Raw genomic sequence first — 19,335 nt, 5'->3', positions numbered from 1 at the left:
AACTTTAAAATAAAGCAGCTTCTGATACAAAAAATCCATACCAAACAGAGCCGTAATCATACAAAGATAATTTTAAAAGTAACTTTCCCCTTAAAACATTAAGTATATAGAATAAATAGACAATTTTTTCGTGATGTTATTTACGTAACAATATGAACTAATTTCTGGATAGATAGGTACATAAATTATAAGGAATGGGGTGCGCTTTCATGGCCCTTCCTAATTCCTGCTAGCACCATACAACTTCGTAATGCCAGTTGACCCTATAAAAATTACAACAACACCAGCTCCGTTTTGTGATCTAAAAATTACATGAGACAAAAATAAAATCGAAAACAAAGAAGAAACATGTACACAAATGTGGTATCACTGAAATACAAAATGGACCTTCTCACGTCCTCGGAAGGCTTCTTACATGCATACGGGGACGGAACCAACGACCATATCATCTAGGACCAGACAACTCATCCGGAGGAATATGAGAAGTCGAGTCTATGATCCAATTACTATTTGGATGATGAATAGGGTTGAAATCTTGGCGGAACACCTCCTCTTTCTGCCACTCCTCCCATCTTTCAGCCAAACCATCGCCTTCAAGCATTCGGACAACCTCTGACATCTTGGGCCGATCCCCTGGGGTGCCTTGTGTGCACAGTAGAGCTACTTGGATCAGCTGCTCCACTTGATCCTCAACATAATTTCCATTTAGATCAGCATCAACAAGTGTTTCCAACCTCCGATCTTTCAGTAGTCCTTTGACCTAATGTTTTTCGTTAAAACAAAAAGGAAAATGTGAGGTAGTTCTATGATTTGAAACAAAAGGTGAGGGCACCTAGGAGAGTAAAAATGTGTTGTAATGTTCAAAATTTGAAGGGCCGCAGTTCTCTCCAGAAAATCAAACTGCTTACAATAATGTATCGTCATGCAAATATTGATATGATGCAAAGATAAGACAAATGAAAATAGAGAGAAAAGAAAGAAGCAAGGAGGCCAAATAGCGAGAATAAAGAGATGATGAGGAAATTAGGATCGACACAAAACACATGCCAAATTCTTCAAGAAATCACAGTAAGGCCAATATATCGGCAAAAGAAGCAACAACAATAGTAACAATAATTCCTAAGATAATGTAATAAATTAGTCTCTTTAACAGTTTAAACCTTAGGCTGCTATAAATAAAGATAAATAAATCTTCACAGCTTAATCATAACACTAACTAACAAAAGGTAATTAAACCAAACTTATTTTCTAAACGCTAATTATAATTTTGTTTCTTCGATCCATGATTCTAACTGTTTTCTACATTTCGACCAAAAAAGGCAAGTGATTTTTACAGTAATCAAACAGGAACTTGCCAGCCGCATAAAGAGTAACAAGTTTTTAAAGTATCCTTACAAAGAACAAACTAAAATGATTACAGAAATGTTCCATGCAGAATGATTAAGAATGTCATAAGAGATTAGCGGTCTGAAATAAAATCATAAAGTGTGGAGACGCATCATTTTCGGCTAAAATAAATAGCAACACTGGTACTGGGAGATGCACCTAATTAACAGTATATTATATAACATTTCTTCATAACTTTGAGGTATGAAACTTTGATAATTTCCAAGATTTGGACTTAGGGACACAAAATAAAGTGAAGGAAGAATATTGCTGAATTTCAACAACATTATGTCTTTTTGATAAAATACGAAAGATATTATGGAATATAGAATGATAAAATATAATCAGAAGGTGGACCTAATGCAAATATTGTTGGGAAATAATCTTGCATATAACAATAAATTAGCTACATAAACAGACAGAAAGACAAAAATACATACCCAATCAAGTAACATGACATCATCGTCATTCGCAAGCCGAGCAAGATCAAAAGCCCTCTGCCCAGTGATGAGTTCAAGAAGCATGACTCCGTATCCAAAAACATCAGTTTTCTCGGAAGACTTTCCAGTTGAAAGGTACTCTGGTGCTATATGACCAATTGTGCCACGTACAGCTGTGGTAACATGTGTATCCTTGTAGTCCATGAGTTTAGCCAATCCAAAGTCTCCAACAACTGCTTCAAATTCCTCATCCAACAATATGTTTGCAGCTTTCACATCACGGTGAATAATTTTTGGATCACAGTGATCATGTAAATAAGCAAGGCCTCTTGCAGAACCCAATGCAATGCATTGTCTTTTTGGCCAATCAAGTGCAGGATGTCCTTCTGGACGATCTACAATAATTTATCGACATAATTATGAAGTAGAATTTTAAATTACCAGCAACAGGTAGTTTCATTTTACACATATTATACCACCCATCCTACCCAAGAAAAGGTCACCTTGTTATCCTTTTCAAATTAAACAGAAATAAAATCAACATAAACGAGGTAACTTGAAGAAAAAAAGATCATTAAAAGAATTGAAGAAAAAAAGATCATTAAAAAAATATCTGTGTGATACTCCAAACCAAGTTGGTCAGGTGTATAAAATTTTATTAATGTAATCCAAATAATTTTTAATGTCGTGAAACAATATTTCATCAACGCAGCAAATAATTTAGAAGAGTACCTCTTAAACATGATGCCACACTTCCATTAGCCATATAAGGATATACGAGCAGCCTTTCTGTTGGTGTCATGCAAAAACCACGCAGACGAAGCAGATTGCGGTGGACAGCCATGCTAATCATTTCAACTTCCGTTTGGAACTGTAGCTCCCCGCCTTGGGTTCTCTCCTCTTTAAGTCTTTTTACAGCAACCAGAGTTCCATCAGCTAAACGTCCTTTATAAACCTTACCAAATCCACCTCTACCAAGAATATTTTTGTTGCTAAAGGTATCCGTTGCAACTTGTAGCTCACGCAAAGAAAACCTTTTGAGCTGTCCTAAATGAACTTCTGGATCCTCCTCAGCTGCAAATACATTAGATGAGTGAAACCTACATCCCATACTACAACACAATCAAGCTATATTACTCTTAATAGTTCACTAACCAGGTACATCAAAGAAATGATCCTGTGGTTTTCTTCGTCGCCAATAAGCAAGTGCAATTGCAGGTGCAGCAAACAGCAAAGCGGCACCAGCAGCAACCCCTCCAGCAATAGCCCCAGTAGCAGTGGGGCCTAATATGATTCACCAGAGGTAAAAATGGAAGGGTTATTTGCGTAACATGAACCAGATTTAAATGAAAAATCCTTAAGAGTCAGATGCTCTCTCTCTCTCTCTCTCTCTCTCTCTCTCTCCCCCCCCCCCAGTAGCAGTGGTACTAATATGAATCACCAGAGTTAGAGTCAGATGCTCTCTCTCTCTTTCTCTCTCTCTCTCTCTCTCTCTCTCTCTCTCTCTCTGTGAAATAGTACACTAAAAAATTAGGAGTATCCCCTCAGATCCGCAACCCATTCCTTTCCTGACTAGCATCTTCTTAGAATCTTTACAGCAGTGATTCCAACAATAATGTTATATTATGAAAAAAATTAACAGAAAAACACCCAAAAAATTAACTATCAATATCACAAGTGTATGTGAAACAAAATAGAGCCAGCTCTCAAAATAAATTTGAGGTAATATCACAAGAACAGAACGGTATTTGTAAAAACCTGGAGAACTTGGTGGGGGAGAAGGGGGAGGAGGTGGAGGGACTGCAAGTTGTTTCAGAAAAGGATTATTGTTAAAACTGCAAAATGAAGAATAGCAGTCAGCACCTCATTTAGATCATCAGCTGGGACGGCTACTGCAGGGAAAAGGTAAAGAAAAAGAATAAAGTTGCTTCAACAAACCTGATGGGAGTAAAAAGTGAAAAAGATCCATTGACAGGAATATCCCCTGTCAGATTGTTATTTGAAAGATCCCTGCATTCCATGGGAAAACTACACGTTATTTGGATTCTTTGATGGCAGATAAATTAGTAACCTTTCTCTCTACACACTTCTTATTGAGATGAAAGTACATGAAACTCACAGGACTTGCAATGATTCGATTTTAGTCAAAGTCATGGGAATATTCCCCACCAAGGTGTTGTTGTTGAGACGTCTGTTTCATGGAACAGAAAGTGTTAAATCACAAATAATCGCAATGACAACAAATATTATATTTTCAATACATAATTATTCAAACAATAAGGGACGCAATTAATAAAATGTGAACGGAGTTTTGTGATAATTCATTTTCCTTTACCATTTTTCTAGTCGCCATAAACAACAGAAGAGTATGTGAGTTCTAAGTGTGCATAAAGTACATATGGACACAATAGACAAGAGAACAATGAGCTAGGAAACTTTCAAGACATCCTACTAGATATGAGAGTTCACCCACTCTGGTTACAGAATTCCTTTCTATTTCCCCTAAAATATATTTCTGCAGATATTAGTCGACGGATTTTCCTCTTACTAAAAATTTTATTGTTGCCGATATTAACATCCGCGTGTTAAGGCCCTTCACTGTTTAGGACTCACTCCTAGAAAAAGTCAAAACCTTTCCTGAACACACACATTCTAGCTCAGCACCTTACATAATATGAATCTCATAACTGTTACTGCTTGAAATACAAACGAATCATTCTCAAAATTTCTGGAAATTTAAGATGTGCTCTTTGTAACGTACACTCAGTATTCATCTAAATAAATAAAGAAATCTCCTTAAAATTCCACATGAAGTTTCAGGGAAGCAAAAAAGAGAGCAAAATAGTTTACTTAGGGTAACCCTAAGAAGATGTTACAAGGGTGGCTCAAAAATTAAAAAGAAAACAATAATACTCTCCAATTAAATCTTAATGTTATACTTCCATTTGCACTATATATGAGTGCAATCAGATATATACACAAACCTTTTCGATAAGATTTTGAAAACGAAGAAGATGCGAAATGAGTGGCAAAAAAGCACTTTGCTGCCTATCAGCAAGAATAAGGGCAACATATAAAATTGCATGAGCTATGCGGGTATTAAGTTAATGGGTCATACAATGAAGCTTAGGAGAGAGTAATTGAGCATCGATTGAAGCAAGAGACACGGGTTTTAGACAATTCGGATCCATGCTAGGGCACTCGACTATGGAGGCAATCTATCTCTTACGAAGATCTATGGGACGATATAGAGATATGCAAAATGATTTGCAAATGGTCTTTATAGATTCAGAAAAACCGTCTGATAGAGTCCCAAGAGAAATTCTTTGAAGGATTCTAGAGAAGAAATGAGTGCAAGTAGCATATATCCAAGCCATAAAGGATATGTATGATGGAGCAAGGATTGCAGTAAGAACTCATGAAGGACAAACTGAAAGCTTTCCCATATCCATAGGGTTACACTAAGGCTCAACTTTAAGTGCTTACCATTTTGCATTGGTAATGGATGAGCTCACGAGACATATTCAAGATGGTATCCCTTGATGTATGCTTTAAACAAATGATTTAGTGTTATAGATGAAATGCATGAGAGAGTAAATGCTAAGCTTAACCATTGGCGGAAAGTGTAAGAATCTAAAGGTCTTCGACAAATTATATGGTGTGCAATTGTAGTGGGAAAAGGGGTCCAAATGGGATACGAGTAAGGATTGGAGATCAGGAAATCCCAAAGAGTGAACGCCTTCATTATCTTAGATCTATCTTGCAAAAGAACAGAGAATTGGATGGAGATCTCAACCATAGATCACAAGTTGAGTGGATGAAGGGGAAGAGTGCATCAAGTGTGTTGTGCGACCGTTATATGCCACTAAAGCTCAAAGGAAAATGTTAAAAGGATGGCAATAAGGCCAACAATGCTTTATGGCACGGAATGCTAGGTGCTCAAGCATCAACATGTGCAAAAATGAGGGTAGCGGAGATGAAAATGCTTCGCTGGATGAGTGGGCACACAAGCAAGGACAGGATTAAGTAAAATAGGAGTGGCTACAATTGAAGATAAGACCAAGAGAAATCGGTTAAGGTGGTTTGGACATGTCAACCGAAGACCTACAGATGCTCTGGTTAAAAAAATGTGATTACGAGACAGAGACTCAGAGCAAAAGGAGTAGAGATGAAGACTTAGGAAGACTTGGAAAGAGACTTTAAGAAAAGACATGGAGTACTTGGAGCTCACGGAAGACTTGGCACCAACCCAAGCACAATGACGTTCTAGGATTCATACAGCCACAACCTCACTTAGTGGAATAAGGCTTTGTTGTTGTTGTTGTTGTTGTAATTTGATATATACACAGACTAGATAGTGTTAATCATAATAAATAGAAACTTCACAGTCTCACTTCATACTCAAACTTCATGAACATGATTACCAGCACAATTAATCTCTTTTGAGGCAGTCTTAACTCTATAGAGAATTCAGAAGCACGGCACTCGAAAATACTTAAAAGATTAATGAAGGGGCCTTTTCAAGGCTCGAGCTATTATATACCATGCAACCTGGGATTTCACAATTGTCATGGTAAAAGCTATGCAAAATTAAATTTTTCTTCCTTTCCTATTTTTTCTTCCCCTTTTAGGGTAGAAGATCTATAAAAGAGGAGAAATAAAAGAAAGATATAAAGTATAACAGAAACGGGACGCTACAAATGTAGGAGCTCCTGTTAGATCTTTAGAATTTTTAACCTGGTGATTATAGCTTAATGCATCTTTGCATTAGAGTTCCAAATTCCGATCACCAAGCTAACTAGTCTCCCTTCTTGTGAATCTTGAAATCAGGGATCATACTATAAATTATATGCATCCGGCATAAGGAATATTTGCCTTCAAGGTTCCAGTTACATGTTTTCCTATATTTTGTTGACGTTTTGCATATTGTTCTATCACTTGTTTAATTGTGTTCCTTCTTCAAAATTGTTAAAACTCAAGCTATAGCCTATATGCCTTGACGTTAATATTGAGAGATCATGGTCAACCTAAGTAATATTTTGGGTTCAACCGAAATCCTATCGTGGACTTTTAAGGAAGAAAGTCACTCCAACGGAACAATTAAAAACAGTAGATTAGCATATCGAATAAAAAAGAAAGACAAAGGATGGGGGTTCATACAGGAAACGTAGTTTTCCAAGGTTGCCAAGCGTCTCTGGAATGGTACCATGTAAATTGTTCAAGTAAAGATCCAAGCTCACCAAGTTTGACAAACCCCCAAGCTCTGGGGGAATGGTTCCAGTTATGTTATTACTGTAAAGTTCCCTGTCAAGAAAGAGTGTTTCGATATGTCAAATGAAGTAGGTGAATTCATTCAGCAGTGTATCGATACCAATTTCAATTCGAATGCATACTGATGGAACAGTGATGGAACAGTTGGATAAGACACGAAAAAAAAGCAGAGCGAAAAACACACTTACAAGTACTGCAACTTGGAAAGCACACCAAGCTGTGCCACCAGTTGACCAGAGAGATTGGCATTGCCCAGATCACTGGGCGGAGCAAAAATGTTAGAAATTTCGTGTAACGCAATTTTCGCTATTACAAGTGAACTGAACAGAATTGAATTGAACGGAATTGAATCGAAAAGGAGGTGTTCGCTGGGTTTGCTTACACTCGAGTAACGCTATTTTCGCTATTACAAGTGACGTGAAACCAGGTACAGGGATTGACGAGAGTCGGATCCCAACTCTGCAGAACATTGTTTGGATCAGCTAGATTGCTCTTCAAAGCATTCAATGCGTCACCTGTCAAATCCAACCAGGCATTCAATCATTCATTCATTAGTTCGTTCCAATTCCCGCAACCAAACACGCCCAAATTCACAGACACTGACGTACCTTCGACGTTGGCAGCAAGCTTCTGGAGGTGAAAGAAGCCAAACAGCAGAATCAGCCAAAAAGCAGAAGCAGAGGCGGAGGACGTCATCAGTGTTGGGTCCATTGGAGCTGAGCTCAGCTCATACACGAATCCCTAATTCCAATTCTAACAATTGGGGAAGCAGCTGGCGTTGACCGATCAAAATCTGGAGCATCTCTGCGTTGACCGGATTCCAGAAAATTCGGTGGCCTTTGCTTTTGCTTTTGCTTTGGCTGTTGATTAACTTGCAGATTGCGTTTGGCAAAGCATGCTTCTCACTTCTTACAGAGAGAGCTTAGAGAGAGAGAGAGAGAGAGTGAAATCTCAGAGCCTCAGTAGTTTTGGAGAAGAAGGAAAGAAAAGTAAAAGGTTTGGGGGGAGAGTGGAGGCGCTGCGGGTGGAGGGCTCTCAGTCAAAGTCGCAGCCCACCACGTTGGAATTTCCTTTCTTCTTTACTTTGTATTTATTTTTTCTTCAAATTTCTAGTCCATGAAAACTAGCAATATTCTACACTATGGGAAAGTGATAGGTTTAAATTTGAGATACAATTGAAGGTGAGAGGTATTAGATTTAAATCTCGTAGATGTCAATTTGATGACAAATTAGATTGCTCATGTGGTTTAACCGAACTTTCCATATTCTTAGTGTAAAAATATCTATGTATTAAAAAATATTCGAGATACGATGAGTTAAAATAGAAAGACACTAATTATTAAGATGAAAGGTTATTCCGTGTCGAGAACAAGTTTAATATTATGTGTTATAATATAAGAGATTGAATATTTAAAAAAAAAATTAACTACTCATAATATAACATTTAATATACTGAACCGTGTTTTCGATGCATTGAAAATTTCCTCTGCTGTAACAATTCACGCATTCGAAATTTCCTTTCTTCTTTTGTTTATATTTATTTTTTCTTCATTTCCAATTACTATATTATTATTTTTTGGGTGAAAATTGTTCTTCAACCACGATTTGTCCCCCGGCCCCACCATATGCCCTTCTTGACTTGATGACATTCGACTGCACGTACAACATTATTCTTTTTTTTTTTTTGAACGCCAGCACAACATTATTCTTCACCTTGAGTAAACACGACTAGGGAGTACAAGAATGGTTGGGAAATTGGAATATATATTATAAATATGAGTAATGTTAGTAAAATTAATTTATAGATAAATTTTTGTAAATAAAATTACATGAAAATTGATGGTTAAATTATTACTTAAGCGTTGATAAGCGTGTTCAATTTTTATTGATGACACATCATTTGGTTTACAAATTTTGTCTCCCTAGTATTACTCTATAAATATATGTTGCTTAAGTAGAAAGATCGACACGAGAATTATAGATAGGATAGTGTTATTCACTCACTCATTTTGACATTTCACACATCCTTGTTTATTTTTTGTCATTCATCTTTTTTAATTTCTTCGATCTAATGGCCAAAAATTGAGGCAGATATGTGAAAAGTAAAAGTGGATGTGTGAATAACAGTACATTTATAGATATTATATTGTGATAGAATAGAAATTGTTCATACGATGTTTATCTAGAGGTGCAACTTGAGTTCGGTCAACTCGAATCAGCCCATGCCCAACTCAATTTCAAACCCAATCAAGCAAGTTAATATGAAGTAAAAACTCGCTCAAACTCTACTCCACTCAACCCATTCATTTATTAGGTTAGGTTTGGGTTGAGTTCTTGCCTTCCCATGTCAACCCAAACCCAATCCGATTTCCAACCCGAATTTTCTCATGACATATCACACATCCCGATTGGTAATATATAAGCAAGGTACACATTTAGGGATGACAATAATTGAAGTTTGTTGTTGGTTTTCATTTGAACAATGAATCATAATGTTCATTTACGTTTCTTTTGATTGAAATTTTGGTATTCTCTTGTTATTTTATTTCAATTTCACATTGTTGAAACATTAGAAATGGTCTCCACACCATTTGGTTTAATTTTTTATGTGAATGATGTATAAAATTAAATTTCAACTGACAAAAAAACCCAACTCAATGGGTTTGATTTTTCTTCCAAAAATAAACCGAACCGGCCGGAAAAAACAATTACCAGTGCATGAACCGTACTCAGTTGTTTGAGTCTGGGTTTGGTTTCTCTAAATAGTATGCGCGCGGGTTCGGTGTTTAATGGGTCTCTTCTTGTATTTCTAAAATCAATTAAAGCGTTTTACTATAATAACGAATTCGATATCAATTTATCTTCTAACTAAATAAATATCGTTGTATTTAAGAAAGAAACTAATTTTAGTTTTAAAAATGACTGTTAATATTTAACCGTAACCACTAGCATTTGAAGTAGTTAAGTTTAGGAACAGTTTAGGCACGACGTCGAGTAAATGCCTAATTTAGAACATGTAAGGTCGCATCAGAATAACAAGAAACCTCAAGCTCATTGAAATTTAGCAAAGAAATTTATATGTTTTGAATTCTCAGCACAACGGAACAAGAACGAGATCGTGTCGACAACCCAGCCGCCTCTTCGGAGATGGCAACTCAAAATAGCACCAGAACAACAATCTTCCTATCTAAACTAGACAATAATCTTCCCATCTAAACTAGACATACAGAATGCAGCCTTGATCACACACGTTTGCCAACTAAAAAACGTCGTATGCACAAAATAGCTCATACCCGACATGACAGCTTCACCGTTTTCCAGCGTTGATTCTTGGCTTGCCTTTAACCTCGGCTTCCTGCAGCCACAAAAAGGGTAACAATGCAGTTTGAGTATTTCCAGGCCTTCATCAACAAAATTACTGGAAACGTACCGTCAGAAACATACCTGGGGCACGTGGAGGTAAATGTAGTTCTTTGCGGTAGCAGGATTATGATTTTCAGCGCCCTTGCTCCAATCATAGCAAACCTAGAAACATACGTCGGAAAGGATCTTCAGTAAAATATTTAAAAATTATGAGAGTAAAATATAAGGAATTTGCTCAACCAGTTTTCAAGTCGAATTGGCTCTCAAAGATTAGAACCATAAACCAGCAGTCACTTGAATACAGAAAGACACAACTACAACGGCACAAGACCACAAATAACGATGGCAAGCCATGCAGTATAATCTCGACAGAAACAATAGTGAAAGACAAGCAAGTCTACAGAGCGAAAGGTTCATTGGAGGTATAATCAAAATTGCATGAAGGTTGTCATCATTGCAAGAAGTACAATAAAAATGCATACGCAAAGGTATTGCCTGAAGTTGCAGTGGATACAACCTACTTCTACCACTTTATACCAGTTGAAGAACACAACTTCTATGGATGTATACAACTTCCAGACTCCATTCATTTCCAACCCAGATTTAAAAGAGGAAAACCACAAAAGTATGGATGGTATTTTCCTTTTTCTAAACAAGTTGTACACCATGAGTCAGTCCCATGAAAGTTTGAACGACAAACCTCAGACACAGAACCCTCGTATTAGTTGCAAAATCACAAAGAAAGAGACTTACTGCGTATGCAAATATGGAACCATCATTGTTGAAAGCACTGCAAGGTATAGGTTGACTGCACCTCGCCATTGCCTGAAAAAATCAGAAAACCCTCTATTAGACACTTGTACGCATACAAAACAAATTATCAGTAACCAAATATATCACCAGATAAGCGGTAACTTGAACTGATCAGAACCCAACAGTCAAGATGCTCATCGTTTAAGCATAATACAAAAACAAAAACAGTAGAAAATAGATGTGGAAGAAACCTTTAGTCTCTGTTTGCTATCCTTATCCCAAAAATTGAAAGAACCGTCAGAACCAGCGGTAGCAAATGTGTGATGGACCTGATCGAGGAACACAAAATAAGCTCTAATGTTTGACAAATAATAGAAAACCAAAAATGAAGCCTCAGAATTTATCCAACATCTCACTCAACAACCTAACAATAACCATAATGAACAGACTCTGAACATTGTATAAACTGGTTGGATGGAAACTGTCAAATAATTAGGCATTCCAAATATTGATTCTGAAGTAAACTCATTCCTAAAAGAAGACAAATTCGAACATGAAGTAAGATTTAACTTGACCAAAGCCACTATTCAGACAAAATAATCCAGTAAACATAGCAATGTAACTTTACAGATTCTCATACACTAGGACAATCCAACAACCAATTTAATCCAGTACATGATATAAAAGATAACTTCAAAACAAAAGAAAAATAGTAATTCAAGGTTTATTTAGAAACATTTTTGCTTTTTATCTTTCAGAATTGAAGAGAGTGAAAAGAAACAGGAAAAAGGAAAGAGCAAGATGAGACATTACAGAGGTGAAGAAGAATGCATGTAGCGAAAACCACAAACATTTCACTTCGAAGTGTTTTGACTTTTGAGTTTCAAACTCTAATGTATTTCTCTCTCCTTCACCCCATCATCTCTCCTCTTAATGTCCTTTCCTTTTTCTTATCTATCTTAAATTTTAAAACAAGAATATAAACAACCTAAAATAAATACGTTGGACCCTCAATACACTGTCCAAACATAATTACAAACAAAGGAAAAAGATAAAGGAATCTTACTGGATGGAAGTTCAGAGAGTTGACCGAGTATATCTCATTGCCCTCTCTATGGCACTTGAAGGTAAAGTTTTTACTTTGTAGTCCATCATCCAGATGATGTACACCAACCCTCCCTTCAATAGAACCAACCTGGTCAGAGAATAATGTCAGAATCATAATTAATATAATTCAACAATTATTCAGACAAGATAAATAGGTTATGAATCAAAAGAATAGAAAGAGAGTATGACTGATCCTATGTCATGTTCAATAATCAAGATAGTTAAAACAGAAAGTACAATGGCAAACGGTAGAACTGATGGCAAAATGATATATCAGTTATGGTATATCAACATCAAATTTTCAAAAAGGCTATAATACATTTGAGCAAATAAATTACACAATCTCCCCTGTGCTTTAGTGGAAGCACGAAAACACCCATCTCATAGTGAAAAATTATAGCACTATAATCAAAGTCAAAATTTTTTAAATTAACTTGTCAGCGCTCATATTTTTCATGGTTTCCGCCTCCCCTAGATAACTAAGAGAACAACTATACTTTCAGACAGAAACTAAACAGAAAACTACAAGGACAAAAAAATAAGTAAATAACAACTTTGAAGGGAAGATCAAATACTTACCAAGAATCCTTGCTGATCAGGAAATGCAGCAACACACCTTGTTTGATACTTTAGGGGTGAAACAATTCGCTTGAATTCTGTCTGTTGGTAATTGGAAATAATTGAAATCAGAAGCAAAAAATAGCATGTCAATGAAGGTCACGCAGTCAAATATTAGAGTCTTTTAGATAACAAATCGCAAATCCATTGACTGGACTTGAAAACTTAAAAAAGAACAACAAGCTTATCCTCAGGGTACTGCAAAAAATAATTAAAAGCCTAGACAAATGTTAATTTTGGAAACTAGAAGTCTTGCTGAAGAACTAAGCAGCTTTAATTTGTCAATGTATTCTTGCTGCATCAAATTGATAAAAGAAATGCTATCTGATAACTCTTACATATAAAATGATACCTGTGGGTTTTGCAAGTTAAAAACGATCAGATTTCTGTCTGCAGTGCCAACAACCATTAGAGGGTATCTCACTGATAGAGTGTAGCAGCGCTCAGGTAGAGGTTGGGTATGGATTGGAGTTTGCTGCCTCAGATCCCAATACCTGAATATGGGTAGCAAAGGTCATACATTAAAAGAAGAAGAAAAAAACTTCTTTAAGAAATTAATTTTAACAAGAACCCCATAAAATTTCTGGTGTACAAATTCAGATAGCTCAAACTAGATAAAAAACAACAGGTATGTTTAAATTACTTCAAAGTCTTGTCCCAGCTTCCTGTGACTAAGTAGTTCATCTCCGGGATCCATGCAATCTCTTTTATGGGTGCTTCATGCATGGCAACGGTCACTGGTTGGTTACCAGCCAAAGGCCACATCTTAACTTGCTTGTCACACCCTCCGGAGAACACTGTCGATCCATCATCCTTCCAGGTTGAGCACAAAACCTATATAGATAGACATACATCACTCCACATTATATCACAAAATTTCCTTAGTTGACATACATTGATCTAATGTGGTCTCAAATTAAATGCACATGCTTGTGCATGCACAAACATATGTATTTATCAATAAATCTTTGAAATAGTGGTGATCCTTACTCTAAGGACTTTATCTTTTTAAATCAGATCGTATAATAACAGTACAAAAATTACTTCCTTAAAATCAACAACATAAAACAATTGTAAAGCAATTGACCTTGACATCTTCATTGCAGAGACATGTCTCAGACGTCCCATAATTACAATTCCATAATTTGACCTTCTACACAGAGATTGCACTGTTTTTTACCCAAACAAAATTTTGAGTCCCATTGTAACCTTAAAAAAAATTTGCAACCAATGTATATCTCCCTGTTTTTTTATATTTAGTATCACATAAAACTACTCTTATCTCAATTCCTGAGTAATCCATCTGGAAACAAACAGCAAAACTTTTGTTTGTTTTGTATTCAACCAGAATTACCCTAAGTCACTATGAAGAGCAGAAGTTAAGGATCATATCAGAGGGCCATGGCCAGATGTAAACTCCCCTAACTCTGCCAGTGGAGCAGACAAAAGTTCCAAGTTTGAATTCCACAAGTAAAGGCAGGCCATCTAGCATTTATAACCTCAGGTATTTCTAATTCATACCCTAGTTATAATTAAAAACTATAGTTGACACATTGTTGTGTACGTATCCACAATTCCACAAGATGTTGGAATTCAAACTCGCGAAACAAAATAAGTTGACTACCGAACTAGTTTCATGTAATATGGAGAGAAAGAGAGAGACGATACCGGTTGGTCATGCGATATGGATGCCTTGGGCACACTAGCAAGATTTTGTCCACTCTGGTGTATCTCCCAGCATCGCACCTAAACACGGGCATACCACCAGTCATTACTTAATAGTTAATCCTACCAATAAACTGTTCGTTTGGTTGCAAAGATAAGAAAAGAAATTGTAAAATTCAATCCAATGCCCAACGGTGTATTTACATAAGCAATAAGCATAGTGTAGTCTGATGACAGAAATCCAATCAAATCCTATAGAAAAAAAACTTTCTCAGCAACCAAACAGAATGTAAGGCCACATACACACATACCTGGTTATCCCAGGAGGTGGCGACCAGAATGTTACTCTTGGGACTGAAGCTTAGGCTCGATATCGAGTCGTTCGGTGGAGGGGTGACCTAAAATATTACAAATTAAAAGAAAAAGGAAACTAAATTAACGAAGAAAATCCAAAAAAATCAAAACAAAAAGCAAAATCGAAGAACAACTGCAGAATAACTGCAAGTGAATCGAATTCACCTCAAAGGACTTGTTCGGATTCGTATTCTGATTCGAAGCAGCCATGAAATTCGACATTGAACTCGCACTCAGAGCTGTAAAGTGAAAATCGCTTATCCAAATCTCAAAATTAAAAAAAAAAAAAATATTATTGTAAATAAAGAAATTAGCGAGCATTCATCAGAGAAGTACAACTGTAAAACCCTAACCCTAGAGAGAGAGATACCGTTAGCTGAAGGAGGAGAGAGGAGAGGAAACTGAGCGGAATATGTGAGAAGAAGACTGAGCCTTGAAACTTTGGTCCAAGAGGAAAGAGGAGATGAGTACTTATATATAAAGACGGTCGTGGATTTTACGCACGGAGCTCTTCCACAAAGATTACCGACTTAAGTATCCGACCATTTAAAATTTTATTCAATAGCTAAAAATTATTATAGTTTTTAAGAGGTCAAAACAGATCGGCCGTTGGATGAAATTTCAAAGGTTTCATCACTTGATCCGGAAAGGATCTCTTCTTCGCACGGCATAGGTCTTAAGCATTCTCAGATGTTATGGCGGTTGTATTTTCTTTTAATACTCATAAGGGGCGTTTGTTGCACTAGACTATCTCGGACTGGATTAGCTTCAAGGACTAAGCTGGACTGGCTTAGACTAGACTAAACTGGATTAACTTAGTGAAGCGTTTGGTGCAGTATTGGACTAAGAAGCTGGATAATAACAAATTATAATATTATATTATTTAATATATAAATTATTAATATTTTATTATGATCTTATCTTTTTCTTCATTTTTTCCTACCATTTCCTCGTTAAATTGGATGAAGTTAGCACCGCCAAAAAATTCATCACCATCCCTGGACCGAGATCTTAGCTTTGAATGCTCGAAGCTGTCATGGATTTGAAGAAGCCCAAACAGGCCGAGACTTCCAGGCCATTTTCCAGCCACATTCGACCACATTTTGGCCTCGATTAAGGTAAAATCGTAATCTTGTCACTCCCAGCTTCAATTTGGTATATTTTGTATGAAAGTTGGTTGTGAAATGAATCTGAAAGAGAGTCGGAAAGTTAATGATTGATCTAGGTGACCGGAGATGAAGAGGAGTCTGTCGAGAGTGGTCGTTGAGCATGACGAGGACAAGAAAGAGAGGATAGTCTTAGCTAGTTCCATGGTTATTGGGGGGTCTCGCTAAGACCTCTTAGTGAAGAGTTTTGTCCATGCTAGTCCCCTTTAGTCTCATTAATGTTAGTCCCAGCATGGAACAAACATAGTATTGGACTAATAGCTAGTCCAGTCCAGTCCAGTCCAACTTAGTGAGGGCAAACAAACGCCCAGTGTATACGTATTTGTACGTAACACCCTTGTTTTTTTTGACAAAAATGATATTTTTTTTAATTTCGCAAAATATTTTTTTAATACACGCGTGACTTTCTCATCTCACTTTGCATGTCAAAAGTCCGTCTCATTTTCTATAAGTTGAACCTGCCTTATTTTGCGTGACATGGTTCACCTCGTTTTGCGTGACCTGAGTCCGCCTCGTTTTGCAAGCGTCGAGCCTACCTAACCCTTATGTTTTTTTGACAAAAAATGCAATTTTTTTTATTTTTGCAAAATATTTTTCTTGAGCGTTAAAGTTAAAACTTTTTAAGGAATTTGGAAGCAATTTTATGATTTATTGAGCAAGAAATGTATATTTAGTAGAATATTTAGCTGAAAACTACAAAAATAAGTGAAAAATATAGTAGTGAGGCCTAGAACATTGTCAAATGGGGTTCTTTGCACTCAAGAATCTCAACGGAAAGTCTCACCTTAATTTTCAAAACTTCACAGTGAGGCAAATGTGAAAATAAAAAAGATTGAATGGTGATTTACAATGCGAATTTGCAAAACCGATTGAAAACTATGAGTGTTAATCCACATTTTTTTGTAAAAAATGCAAAATTTTATTTTCTCGAAATATTTTCTATACCACTAGGGAAATCTTTATAATGTATTTGGAAGCGGATTTACGATTTATTGAGCAACAAGTATATATTTAGTACAATATTTAAGCCTAAAAGGAATAAAATAAGTGAAAAATATAGAGATGTTAGAATGTAAAGTTAGTGTATATTTATTAACTTTTTTTTTTTAAACTAGAGATATTAAAATCACCTATAGGTGCGGCTTAAACAAAAAAATAACAAAATTTTGTTTTATTAAATAGTCTTTCATCACTTTTGGTTGACAAAGAGTGTTCTATTAATATGTAGTTCAGATTTAGATAAAAGAAAAATTAGCAAAAAGAAAAAAAATTCAAATATATTTAAATTTAGGTTTTAAATCATTGATTACAAGTGTTTAAATAAGAATTATAATAGATTTTGCACGGAAAAATATATTTTGAAGAACATGAATACAATAGTTTGTCGTAGTGGTAAGAGAAAGAAAAGAAAAATTAACAAAAATTTAAGGCATTTTTGTAAATTTTTCTTTTATTTCTCTTACTACTACGACAAACTATCGTATTCATGTTCTTCAAAATATATTTTCTCGTGCGTGGAGCCCGACTCGTTTTTTGACCACCCGAGAGTTCGCCTCGTTCTACGTGCGTGGAGCCTGTCTCGTCTTATGTGACTGGGTTCGCCTTGTTCTACTTGTGAGGTGTCCGCAACGTTTTGCCTGCCAGAAGCCCGCAACCTTTTGGCGTGAATGAAGCAAGCATCATTTTCCATGTGCACATCAATTTGTGCGTCGTATCTAGCCTCGTTTTTCGTACCCAAAGCTCACCTTGTTTTGTGTGCCAGAAGCCCGCTCTGTTTTCTATGAGCCGAGCCTGCCTTGTTTTGCGCACCATGGTTTACCTCGTTCTACGTGACTTGAGTCTGTCTCGTTTTGTGTGCATTAAACCTGCCTAATACCCACTTTTTTTGACAAAATTGCAAATTTTTTATTTTTGCAAAATATTTTTCATGAACGTTAAGCTAAACTTTTGAAGGAATTTGGAAGTTGTTTTACGGTTTATTGAGCAACAAATGTATATTTAGTAGAATATTTAAGCCAAAAACTAAAAAAAATAAGTGAAAATATAGTGAGGCCCATAACATTGTGAAATGGGGTTCTTTGCGCTCAAGAATCTCAGCTGAAAGTCTTACCTTAATTTTCAAAACTTCACAGTGAGGCGAAAGTGAAAAAAAAAAGGAGATTGAACGGTGAATATTTAAGCCCAAAAGTAACGAAATAAGTGAAAAATATAATGATGTTAAAATGTATATTCAGTGAATATTTTTTATTTATTTTTAATTAGAGATGTTAAAATCACTTGTAGGTGAGGCTTAAACATAAAATAGCAAAACTTTGTTTTGTTAAACAATCTTTCACCTCTTTTGGCTAACAAAGAGAGTTATATTAATATGTAGTTCAGATTTAGATAAAAGGAAAATTAGCAAAAAGAAAAAAAAAAAAAGGTTCAAATATTTATAACTTTAGATTTTAAATCTTTGATTACAAGTGTTTAAATATGAATTAAAATAAATTTTGTACGGAAAAATATATTTGAAGAACATGAAGACGAAAGTTTGTTGTTGTGATAAAAGGAATAAAAGGATGATTCAAATTATTGGGTGCCAGAAAGTCAAGTTTGACGTTTTGGCACCCTAAGAATTTGAATCATTTTTGTTAATTTTTCTTTTATTTCTCTTACCACTATAACAAACTATCGTATTTATGTTCTTCAAAATATATTTTTTCGTGCGTGGAGCCTGACTCGTTTTCTGACCACCCAAGAGTTCGCCTTGTTCTGCATGTGAGATGTCCGCAATGTTTTGCCTGCCAGAAGCTCGCCCTTTTTTATGTCCACAGAGCCTGCATCATTTTGGCATGCACAGAACAAGCCTTGTTTTCCGTGCGCACCTCTATTTTTTAGTCGTATTCCGCCTCGTTTTCTTTGTGCGGACTCTGTTTTCTGTGAGCTGAGCCCACCTTGTTTTGCGCACCATGGTGTACCTCATTCTGCGTAACCTTACTCCGCTTCATTTTGCGCACGTTGAGCCTGCCTAACACCTATGTTTTTTTTACAAAAATGCAAATTAGTTATTTTCGAAAAATATTTTTCATGAGCATTAAGTTAAACTTTTTAAGTAATTTGGAAGATCTGTTATGGTTTATTGAGCAACAAATGTATATTTAGTAGAATACTTAAGCCTAAAACTAAAATATAAGTGAAAATTATAGTAGTGAGGCCTAGAAGCGTGACTT

The 19,335-nt window shown here is 36.0% G+C and overlaps 2 protein-coding genes across 3 annotated transcripts; both read right to left on the bottom strand.

Moving 5' to 3' along the window:
- Positions 1-90: 90 nt before the first annotated feature.
- On the bottom strand, positions 91-8,170 carry LOC103968079 (BRASSINOSTEROID INSENSITIVE 1-associated receptor kinase 1-like). The gene is made up of 11 exons (XM_009381413.3): positions 7,706-8,170; positions 7,480-7,612; positions 7,286-7,357; positions 6,987-7,130; positions 3,946-4,017; positions 3,765-3,836; positions 3,585-3,661; positions 2,982-3,110; positions 2,559-2,900; positions 1,827-2,221; positions 91-760 (listed from the first exon to the last, which is right to left on the bottom strand). Exons 1-11 carry the CDS (start codon positions 7,806-7,808, stop codon positions 446-448), a joined length of 1,854 nt encoding a protein of 617 aa, XP_009379688.1. The 5' UTR covers positions 7,809-8,170; the 3' UTR covers positions 91-445.
- A 1,960-nt stretch (positions 8,171-10,130) lies between these two features.
- On the bottom strand, positions 10,131-15,473 carry LOC103968057 (protein RAE1). 2 transcript variants are annotated; one of them, XM_009381389.2, is made up of 12 exons: positions 15,328-15,473; positions 15,123-15,196; positions 14,915-15,001; positions 14,607-14,684; positions 13,582-13,772; positions 13,291-13,432; positions 12,900-12,980; positions 12,280-12,408; positions 11,465-11,542; positions 11,214-11,285; positions 10,542-10,622; positions 10,131-10,452 (listed from the first exon to the last, which is right to left on the bottom strand). In XM_009381389.2, exons 2-12 carry the CDS (start codon positions 15,177-15,179, stop codon positions 10,405-10,407), a joined length of 1,044 nt encoding a protein of 347 aa, XP_009379664.1. In that variant the 5' UTR covers positions 15,180-15,196; positions 15,328-15,473; the 3' UTR covers positions 10,131-10,404. The 2 variants fall into 2 exon arrangements, with proteins under 2 accessions (XP_009379664.1, XP_048437542.1); XM_048581585.1 differs by having other exon boundaries at positions 15,123-15,224; positions 15,328-15,432.
- Positions 15,474-19,335: the final 3,862 nt, after the last annotated feature.

The sequence above is a fragment of a genome, unplaced genomic scaffold, assembly GCF_019419815.1.
Source record: "Pyrus x bretschneideri cultivar Hongxiangsu unplaced genomic scaffold, Pyrus_bretschneideri_v1 Contig17, whole genome shotgun sequence".
Taxonomy (NCBI): domain Eukaryota; kingdom Viridiplantae; phylum Streptophyta; class Magnoliopsida; order Rosales; family Rosaceae; genus Pyrus; species Pyrus x bretschneideri.
The sequence above is the reverse complement of the archived record's forward strand: the minus strand, read 5'-3'. Positions and strand labels throughout refer to the sequence as shown.

Excerpts from the sequence above, each read along its gene's own strand:
- LOC103968079 (XM_009381413.3), bottom strand. The coding sequence starts at position 7,808 with ATGGACCCAACACTGATGACGTCCTCCGCCTCTGCTTCTGCTTTTTGG. Across the intron at positions 3,837-3,945 it reads ATCGAATCATTGCAAGTCCT|GGATCTTTCAAATAACAATC; the intron begins GTGAGTTTCATG and ends CATGGAATGCAG. Across the intron at positions 761-1,826 it reads ATGTCATGTTACTTGATTGG|GTCAAAGGACTACTGAAAGA; the intron begins GTATGTATTTTT and ends GAAAAACATTAG.
- LOC103968057 (XM_009381389.2), bottom strand. The coding sequence starts at position 15,179 with ATGTCGAATTTCATGGCTGCTTCGAATCAGAATACGAATCCGAACAAG. Across the intron at positions 14,685-14,914 it reads CCACCTCCTGGGATAACCAG|GTGCGATGCTGGGAGATACA; the intron begins GTATGTGTGTAT and ends GCCCGTGTTTAG. Across the intron at positions 12,981-13,290 it reads TTAACTTGCAAAACCCACAG|ACAGAATTCAAGCGAATTGT; the intron begins GTATCATTTTAT and ends AATTACCAACAG.